This window comes from Thunnus maccoyii, chromosome 7 (genome assembly GCF_910596095.1).
Source record: "Thunnus maccoyii chromosome 7, fThuMac1.1, whole genome shotgun sequence".
NCBI classification, from domain to species: Eukaryota; Metazoa; Chordata; class Actinopteri; order Scombriformes; family Scombridae; genus Thunnus; species Thunnus maccoyii.
This window is the reverse complement of record NC_056539.1, coordinates 21641798-21652574: the sequence shown is the minus strand read 5'-3', so window position 1 is coordinate 21652574 and position 10777 is coordinate 21641798. Positions and strand designations below refer to the sequence as shown.

The following is a 10777-nucleotide window of genomic DNA, read 5'->3' as shown; positions in this document are numbered from 1 at the left end:
TCTTAAGACAGACTTGAAAAATTCTGGACTCGTCCTTTAAGTAATCAACTGATTGCTTTTAGTTCTGTCTAAAATATAGATGTCAAGAGTGCAGAGCTGATTTCTTTCAAAGGCAGAAAGAGAAAGTGGATTAGGGGACTTTTAGTGCTGTAACATGTTCAGGCTTTTGATTAAATTCTTGAACTCGTGCGATGAAGATACAGGAAAAAATACGTTTATTTGCACTGAGGGCAGTTTATTTTTCTCACGGTCAACAGAGCGCAACAGCCTTTAGCAAACCCAGCGGCGATATTTTTTTCCTAGGATGGCAAAGTCATGAACCGCCCTACTCTGCCTCTGATCAACCCTGATATTCTTACCCTAACCACTCTCACCTCTCATGCCTATACCTAACCAACCCAACCAACGAAGGCAACGACTACTAGCCAGTCAGAGGCAGAGTAGGTCATGACTTCGCCATCCTAGGAAAAATATTGGCAACCCGGCGATGTCTACGTGCGTGGCGTGCACATCTTTAAGTGGGAGTGTCAAAGACCTCTGTAGTAGTGAGCGTCTGTTTTTATTGGCTGAATTATCTGTCAATAACCTACTAAACCAACGATGTCGTCGGCTTTGTGACAAGAGAATTTATCAATTACGTCATCAACCAATCTCTAAGCGTAGCTACACATGTGGGCGGGACCTTTAATAGCCTCAGCTAGCTAATGCTAGAAGAAAATCGATCCAGGGAATTTTTACAAAACGAAACCAGATCGATTGATTTAAACAGGGAGAGGACGATTAAACTGCTGCAGGAGGTAATATTTCCCAAACGGGATTCTCTTTTTATTCAATTGCAAAGACCGTATTCTCGTTTAATCGTGATGTGTGATGTCTGTCGTCGCGGTGTTTTGTTTTTTCTAAATGCAGATATGGAAGTAGCTAGCCAGAAGCTAGCCAGTATTAGCTCATAATACATTAACGCTAGGACACGGCGAAGTGTTGCTCGGTTTTAATAGAATAGTTGGTTTTGCATGTGTGGACAGTTACAGCTTATGTAGACTGCACGGAATGTGTTCGTGAATTCCACATTTGAATCATTTTGAAGCGCTTCAGCTACAGCTTCTTGCTCGCTGTCATCTTGGATTTAAAGCTAGCAGTTCATGTTAGTTGTGCAGAGGCATCGTCGCCTTTAGCAACAGCAGCCTGTAGAAACGGCTCCTTGTTTTGACTCTCACCAAGCCAGATATATGAATCAACTACCAGGAGGGACAAATGCAGTTAGTTAAAGAGTCTTAGCATCTTTACCACTAGCTACAGTATTGAAACTAGGCCCAGATGGAGTTAAAGGGTCGGTGTAGGCCCCTTTTTGTTGTGGTTAGACAGCTGGGGGTCATGTGGCCTTCTGTCTACTGGATAGGTCAGCCCCCGAACAGAGAGGGTCCCTGCTTATTAGTTATATGTTAAGATGAGAACCACGTTTGTCAAAAAAGTGACTATTGCAAAAAGTGAAAGTAAATTTTAAGTTGTTCTCATTCACTGACTAGGAAACAGCATTGGGTTTGAGATGAATGTTGTGCATGTATATTAAATTCATCAAAACTTTAATTCCTCTGTTTAAATTCATATGCATGAAACCTGGCTATGTAATTATACACTCAGGGCATGTTTCCTGCACTACAGGTTATTTGCACTTGATGCAAATAACTTGTTGGATTGGTACCTGCATTTACTTTGCCTTGAAGTAGGAGGAACCTTGAGTGCAAATAAGAAACCTCAATATCAACAGCTAGTTCTGTTTTTGATATGCATTGCAGATGTGTGAAGTTGTGCATAGAAAGCTGCATGCAGGGACATTTTGAGATGTGGTGATGTGTTTCTTTTTGATGTCTAATTCATTTTAATCTTAACTGAATTTAATTTGTCACAGTGAAAATGCAGATGGAAAATGGTTTCATCCTCTCTGTCATGTCCTAAAGTTGATATTTGTTTTAATCACTATTCATTATTATATCCATCTGTATACTGGAGTGTGATAAAACAAAAGTGGCTTATTTATTGCAGTTAGGGACAATGTCCATACTCTGCCATTGAGACAATGTTGATTGACTATGTTTGGGTGTTTGACAGTGGCAGTATAATCTAAGTTCAAATTTTAAATAACTTCAAGCCACCTTTTTGTTTCAGGATGGGAAAAAAAAGAGAAAGTAATTCAGTTTTCAATGCACCATGATTTTCTCTTGAATGATTCAGCATCAACACTAGACCCCTACTGATACTGAATTTTTGGGGTCGATACTGATAATATCGAGTAAAAAAAAAAAATCATATATGTGTGTGTGTGTGTATATGTATGTGTATATGTGTATATATATATATATATATATATATATATATATATATACACATACACGAGTGTGTGTATAATTAAACTTAAATTAAGAAAAAGGATCAAACATACATAAAATGCTGCCTATATAACTTTAAAAATATCAGCGCATATCAGACAACATGTACACCAATACGAATATGTATCGATATATCTGGAATAGGCCAATACCGGTCAATCGATATATTGTTGGGCTCTAATCAACATGCAAAACTCAATCCAAATCAGAAGACTGCCCAAGCAGTTGCTGCGCAGCGAAACAGCAGACTACTCACCTTTGTCTGGCCAGCTGCTTTATACTGTTGTGAAGTTGTAATTTGTGGGAGCAGATTGAGGCAAGGCTAGAGGTAAAAAGCTTGACTTAATGTGATGAACATGACGTTAATCAGCGTGACCTGGTTTTAAATAACTAATCCTGCATGCTCTGCCCAAAATACACAAGTCAATTCTCCCTGCTGACAAAAAACTTTGCTCCTTGCACCTTGAAGAAAGTTAAAACTGAGTATATGCTCTGATTCTGCTAATCATATAAGGAGTTTGGATAGATTAAGGCATAATGCATTATTTTATGTAGAGCCGGGTGATGTGGTTGAAATCATTAACCAGATATTAATGAGGATACTTTCTTACATCGGTTTATATTACAATGTGAAACATTAATGCAAAAGCACACATAACATTATCTAATTGATGTTCAAATATACAAGAGCATACAACAAATTATACAAGATGTGATGTGTACAGCCGAGTGCAACGCTATTAATGCACTGCATTTCAAATCACATCAAACATTTCCACCCAGAATTGATTTTGAAGCCAAAGAGAGAATATTTGAGTTGAATATTGAGTTTTTTTCTGACAGATCCCTTATTTTTTCTTAGTATTTTAAAGTACAACTCTTTGCCATTTTCATCTATAGTTACTTTTTCAAGAACATTTGAACTTTACTCAACTTAACCTGCATTCTCACTGGTCTAAATTCAGTTCCATATTTCTTTATCTACAAAAAGTCAGTGCTCTTGTGGTAGTACTTGCTGGTTGCCTTGCAACTATCAAGTGGAGTATGCTGTACTTAGTGTCACGTATTGGTTAAACACCCAGGGCTGCTACAACTTGTGTACAGATTTCATACACGCAGTAAGCCAAAACTGGTTGCCAGTAGTATCAATATTAGGACTAGGGGTGGAAAGGTCTCTTAAACAAAGGTAAGAAGTAGCATTCCTGACTAATCTAAAAAGAGTGAGATAAAAGAGAAAGAGTCGGTGAATAACTGAGAAAGTGGCAATTCTGGTGAGTGAGAGATACAAAAAGTAGTTAATTTTTCAAGTGCGGTAAAGTACTAATGCAAAAATAAATAACATAAAATAGTTGAAAAATTGTTGCTACTTTGTAGACATTTCAGTCCCCCTTTCTACCTCTGGGTATCTCCTTTGCAGCATCCATTAAAACAACACTACATACACACATGTTGTTGCGTTGTGTGTTAAAATTGTGTCACAAACAATGTAATTTTTTAAGAAAAGTGGCTGATGGTATGCAGCGGATCACAAAACTCACGGTTTGGATTGTATCATGATTTTCAGTCACGGGGAAAAAAAACTAAAAACTTTTCTTTCCATTTATTCTGTAACACACTTAAAGCAAGGAACTTTTGCCCATGGTCTTAAATGAAAACATTCAAGGTGTCCAATGTTTAAATAAAATCTTAAAATATATAAAATATTCATTACTCAGTTGTTAAAGTGCAGTATGAGGCATGATACCTTCTTCCTTTAAACATGGTAGAGAATGAAACAACAGCCTATGTCTACATCATCAAAAGTTGATGATAACTTACAAACATGAACACACATCTTGTCCTGTAGCTTAGCTTTTTGAACAAGCCACTAAACAAACATTCACAGGGGAAAAGTGCACCGCTAACGTAAGTTAGCAGTAGCTAATTAGCTGCTCAACTGCAGCACATTAAATAGTGTATACCTGCAGATGTCACCTAGGACTCGTTAGATGCTGGTTTGGACGTTGCTCTTCAAAATCCCTGTTAGCGAAATGCTGTCTGTCCTTGACTTGTACTTTCAGCAGTTTGTTTACTTTGTCTCCAATAGACATTAAATTTTGCAGTTAATCCGCGGTTCACATGTGTGCTGAACCGTTGGGACGCAATCTGTTCAGATCACAGATCAACTACATTCCATTACAACACTATATGCCATCCTTGTTCTAGCGGCCTATGCTGATTCTGAGTGGTATGTCAAACTCTGTTTTCAGCACCACTGTCCACAGGCAGGTACTGTGTAAAACTGGTAGCGAATGCCATGACATTATACAGGAAGATAACCACTGTCACTGAGGTGAGGAACACTATTTTCTGGTGGTTAAGCTAGCAGAGCTAACTTTATGGCTAGTGCAGGACCCCTGACCGACTCTTTTGACCAGCATTCCGGACTTGTCCTGAAATGAATGTAAACTGTCCCATAATCAAACCGACCCACTTCCAAATGGGTTGCAGTGATGTCTCACTGATCACGGAAAACGTGTGACAACCCCTCTTCTCCCAGCTTCTCCCCCTCAAACAAGCGTGTGTTGCACAGCGAGACTCAACTCATGTCTGTGCTGGGGACCAAAGAGAAAGATGTTTTTAAAAGCCTCTGTGTGTTTAGCTCTCAGTACTTTTGTAGCCTCTAACTGAATCTCTGTGGTTTGAGGTTTAGTTTCTCTCCTGTTTTTCTGTTTGTACTTTTAGATATCTGCATCATTTTACCGTTTCCTGATCGCGTTCATCCACATCTGAGTCGCATTAAGTTACTGCTGATGAAAACACATTTCCTGCTGATGCTGCTGCTTCATATCAAAAGCTATCCACTGACAACGTAACAGAAGGCTTTTATTGTGAAGAACTTTATAGGAAGTGAAATGTGGTTATCCACCGTTTTACAGCCACGACTTTGACCGCTAGTCACAGCCGTCATGTATACAGCCCGCTGCTTTTCGACTCAAGACAAGCATGTCATCAGTTAAAGACACAACTTCAAGCAGGTAGCCCTGTTGTAATGGAGATGCAAATCTCTGCCGTGCTGGGCTAACATGCCGAGTCAAACCGAGTCAAGCCAAGCCAGCACATGTGTATGGACAAGGCCTAATAGTCCTGTGCAGGAGGTCCATGAACAGAGATTTGCAGGAGGCAGTTGAGCATCTCGTTGGACAAGCAAGACCTCCAGTCTGACCTGATCCTCTTCATGCTGGAGAAGTCACGCTCACAGCAAGAGGAACTCATGGGGAGGATGAGGCTGATCTCTGCTACCACCTGCATGTGCTGGAGCTGGCCGTTGCTTTCAGTGGCACCCTGAATCAGTTGCTGCCACAGCACCTGGGAATTGAAGTTCCTGTAGTGATGGGCAACAAGTATTTTGAGGTCAAGCCATTCTTGCCTAGCTGTCTCCATGGATTCAAAGTCCTCACATAGAGACAAAAGAGATCCCCATCGCCTTACTGATCTCCTGAAGCTCCCATGAGACCTTTGCAGAACAGGTGTAATGTTTGTGGATGGCACATAACGTTTGCTTGATGTCTTGCAGCTGAGGAACCTGTTTGACACAGCCTAGAGAAGCTAGCTCTAGACGATGAGTCACCAGATTGGGACGTGGGATTTCCACATACGCTGGAGTCTAGCGGTCACTCCGTTGTTCACACCCAGCATAATGGGAGCGCCATCACACCCAGAGCCAACCAGATGCTTTTTCAGGTCCTCCTCTCCCACCCCAACCTTCACCAGTTCAGCCAAAATGGCATCCAAAATGCCCTGGCTATTGGCAATTTGGGCAACAATCTGGGTGAGCTGGTTCACTGGTTTGCCATGCTGGAGGTAGGGACAGTAGATTAGCTCCTAGTCCTTCACTGATCGGTTGGCTGAAGAGTCAGACGCAATAGAAAGAACCTGGCTGATTGCGACTTTTCCTGAAGGTCCTCAGTGAGGCACGAATCAATGGCTGTGATGAATTGAACATGCGACATGCCTGGTCATTGCTATATGTTGTGCCGAGGTCCAGGCTGTCTGTGTGATGGGAAGCCACCAGCTTGGGGAACGTGGTGAAGATGGCCACGTCTTTGTCAATGAAGTTGGCTAGCCATCACCATCCTTTCTTTTATTGCCACATCCATTCTGTCAAACACTTACACTAGTGCTCCTCTTTTTGAGTGAGCCCCTGCTTGTAGGGCATCCTCAGCTAATTTGTGTGCAGTCGTGGCTGCATGCTCTTTGATGCTCCTCACTCTTACTTTCTCTCCAGTTACCCCGTGGAACAGGCTGTTCCCCATGGCCTGGACAGCTCTTGCATGTTTTGCAGTACGTTAGTTGTGCAGTTTGATCATATTCAATGAATGAATAGTGCTTTTTACATTCAGGAAGGAATTTTCTTCTGCTCTTTACTTCATAGCCAGAGCTTCCTTGTTTCTGTAGAGAAGTATACAGTAAATTGATTTGATTTGGTCAAAAGGCTCCCAGGTGGAAAGATTTTACAAGAATCATGACATATTATTATTGCTAATCCTATAAGAAAAAGGTCACACTAAAAGCATTAAACACATGAAAAAAGTAACTGGTTACATTGCAGATTCAGATTTTTCTCACAAAATATAACAAATAAAATATGATGCACTATTGTTCATTAAACTATCCAGCATTATACAGTGAGCAACTGTTTATATGGATCAAAAAGCTTGGGACAGAATGTATAGTAGTGAGAATGAGTAGTCCTCTTACAGTGTTCATTTTTTGGCCTTTTCATACATGAAAACATATGGAAAAAACATTTTAAACTACTGTAATTCTGTTTTCTTTTTACCTTACTCCCGAAATACACATATAATGTGTATTTAGCGGCTGCGGCCCCATGAACAGGCGTTGCAGCGCACCTCCGCAGGGTTGTGCAGAGGTGTGGGGTGTGGTTGTGGACATATTTATTTGTAACTGCTGTGAAACAATCAGAAAATAACGTTTTATTCCTCCCATTCACTGGCTTTCTCACTACCACTGCTCGCTCTCCTACACTTTCTAGCTCGCTCACCACTGCTTCTCTCTCCAGCTGCCAGCTGGTGACTTGAGGCTGGTGCTGTGTGCACGTTGAAATCATGATGGGGAAAAAGAAAAGGAAAAAGTAATTTTCTCTCAATCAAAAACGTAGCCTCCTTGAAACTTATGACAAACTGCCAAAAACGAGCCAACGAGATGCAGCAGCGAAACATGCATTTGAAACAGCTGTTAAATAAAATTCAGTAAATAGCATACTGTATAAAATTGTTAGAATTAAAAGCTCCACCTTGAACACAAGATTAGTAAATTTGTGTACACTGTGCCGATAATACCTCTCTTTCACTCTTTACTTTTTAGTAAAACTTTGAATGCAGGACTTTCACAGTATTTTTACTGTGTGATATTAATAGTTTTACTAAAGAAAGAAGATTTGAAACATTCCCAGTTTGAAAGGGTGAAAATAAAGCAAGACAGAGTTTGCCTGAGGCCCCCAAATCACAAAATCCATGCCTGTTGATGTATGAGTGTTTTCTTTAAGAATTTACTTTAAATATTAGAGATGCTGCTTTCAGTAATTGTAAATGTTTCTATGGTGAATTGTGCCTTTGCGATATAGTTTTAGGTTTATGTACTATCTATGCTGCCTGCCGCGGCCCCGTTTCTGCCCCTTATAACCCATTTAGTGTGGAAAGATTGTAGCATGCTGAGTGCACCAATTTCTCCAGCAATCTCTCTTTTATAGTTGTAAAAATAATTATTAGTGTGTCTGCTGCTGAGCAGCAGTGGGCTGCAGCTCTGCGCTACTATGTTCACATTTTAGAGAATGTAATTAATATTTTCCTCATTAATGATGTATTATTTCACCACCCACGACCCATCCGCCATTAATCAGAATGTTATTTTTTATTACCTGACCCAACCGATCTGCAGATTAACCATGGTGCCTGCAGATATAACTGCAATCCATGCATTGCTTTTGTCCACATACAAGCTATGTTTAAGTGTTTAAGGCTTGGATTACAACAAAAAAGACCACAGTAATATATTGAAATTGTCTAATTGTATGCTTTAGGTAATATACTAATATAATCAGATACATATATACTTATAAGCATGGGGCTTGACAAAGAAAGTGGTGGGGGGGCAGTGAGAAATATAACTTTTCTTTCCATTTATTCTGTAAAACACTTCAGGCAAGGAACTTTTGCCCATTGTCGTAAATGAAAACAACATCCAGGTTGTCCAGTGTTTAAATAAAATCTTTAATTTAACAATTTAGTACTGAATATTTTGGGCCACCAGGCCAACGAGAGGCCCCACCGGGCCAAAAAAATATTTTCTTTAATGCCAAAAATAACGCCAAATATTCATTTGTTGGGAAAACAATAATCATTTGCGTTTGTATGCGGCACTGTTCTGAAACGTGAGTCAACCTCTGTCGTTGTCTGGGAAACTCTTGATGAGATGTGAGCGCCTTGTCTCTTAAAAGTTTTTTCGGTGTGTACCACCGGGCCTGAAAAAAAATTCTAATAGAAACACTGCACCTTCTTCCTTTAAACATGGTAGTGAATGAAAAAATAGCCTGAGGCCAGGGCATCAAGACTTGATGATAACTTACAAACATGAACACATGTCCTGTCCTGTAGCTTAGCTTGTTGAACGAGCCACCAAACAAACATTCACTGGGGAAAAGTGCACCGCTAACATCAGTTAGCAGCTAGATAGCTGATTAGCTGCTCATCTGCATGTGTCACTTTGGACTCGTTAGATGCTGGTTTGGTCATTGCTCTTCAAAATCCCTGTTAGTGACATGCTGTCTGTCCATGACTTGTACTTACAGCAGTTTTTTTACTGTCTTCAAAGAGACATTAAATTTTTCAATTAATCCACGGTTCACATGCACGTTGAACGGTGGCGATCTGTACGGATCAAAGATCAACTACGTTCCGTTACACCACTAATACAGATCCCTGCAAAAATCACACCATAATCATTTTAATTTTTTTTTTAATGAAATTAAGAATAATGATGTAAAAATGATCATTCCCTCTAATATTGCAAATCTTATTGCAATTCCAATGTCAGTCAAAATAATAGCAATTAGATATTATTTCAAAATTGTTCAGCCCTAGCATAGACTTGGACAAAGTTTGACCATTAACTTAAGCTATATGCTTGAGTTATTGGGAAGTTTTATTTAGCAAAGGAAAAGGAGTGACTTAGGCTGCATTCAGACTGACTTGAACGTTGTGTGAAAAAACACAGCCTGCCCATTCTTTTGAATGGGGGGGGGGGTGTGTGTTGATGTGATCGTTGAAAATAATTACTGCTATGATGATTTTACAGAGAATCCTGACTCATAGTGTTAAAAATTGTTGGGCAGTATTTTGGCACCTGATAAGACATATTTCATGTCTCGCTGGTACTTGAAGCAACACACTGCCACCCACAAAGCTCCCTGTGTTGTTTTAATGCTGTTTGGTTTGAATCACCACTAACAACTACTAATGATTTTTCTGTACCAGTACTTAGTCTGTGTTAATTCAAGCTTGTTAGCTTGGTCAGCATTTAAAAAGCCACCTATGTTTTGTGGTCATGTTAGAAAAAAGTCGGATTATTTCATTTTAATAAAGCTCTCTGCTCTCAAAAACATTCTAGATGCGTCACCTTTTCTGAGCACATATGTTGTCCGCCCAGAAAATGGTAAAAAAATTGTTGTTCTCCCTTCCAGGTTTACCTGCAAACCTTAAAGACTCCCCAATGGCTACCGACATGCCCATGGACACGGTGCCGGCTCCTCACTCTGCCCCAGCCTCACCTCCAGACCCCACCCCAGCCTCGAATCCTGTTTTGAGCTCGAGTGCAGCCCAAGACCAGATTCCGACCCAGGAGCCAGCGATAGCTGAGACCCCTGACACAGCAGTGACCCTGGAGCAGGATGCCGTTCCAGATCTCACCCAGGCTCAGCCTACAGACCCAGATGTGTCACAAGGCCTTATTCCAGGTTCTGAGCTGCCCCCGGCTTCCCTGCTGCCTCCACTGCCGCCAGCCAGCGCTAAGAACCCCAGCTGCAAGATAATGACCTTCCGGCCCACCATGGAGGAGTTCAAAGACTTTGCCAAATATATTGTCTACATGGAAAGTCAAGGAGCTCACCGTGCTGGCCTGGCTAAGGTGAGGACAACACATACATATATACACACTATCACCTACTTGGTTCAGTCCTTTCCACCTCTGTAAATTTAAGGTCTCATGGTTACATGTTCATTCCCATTAGCAGCTATGTCTATTCCTACCTAACCTTGCATAGCCAAGCCTCTCTAAAATGATTATTAATGTCTAAAACTATCACAAATATTGACATTTGCCCATTCTAAGTT

At 40.5% G+C, this 10777-nt stretch overlaps 1 protein-coding gene across 3 annotated transcripts in view; it reads left to right on the top strand.

Annotated features, from left to right (window-relative positions):
• The first annotated feature begins 663 nt into the window (after positions 1 to 663).
• Positions 664 to 10777, top strand: part of kdm4b (lysine (K)-specific demethylase 4B) — a 56898-nt gene continuing 46784 nt past the window's right edge. For 2 of the 3 annotated variants that reach the window (XM_042416157.1, XM_042416156.1), the window contains exons 1-2: positions 664 to 797; positions 10129 to 10571. In XM_042416157.1, coding sequence (XP_042272091.1) covers positions 10158 to 10571 — 414 coding nt within the window. In that variant the 5' untranslated portion in view covers positions 664 to 797; positions 10129 to 10157. The remainder of the gene's footprint in view (positions 798 to 10128; positions 10572 to 10777) is intronic. The other variant, XM_042416155.1, reaches the window with a different exon arrangement.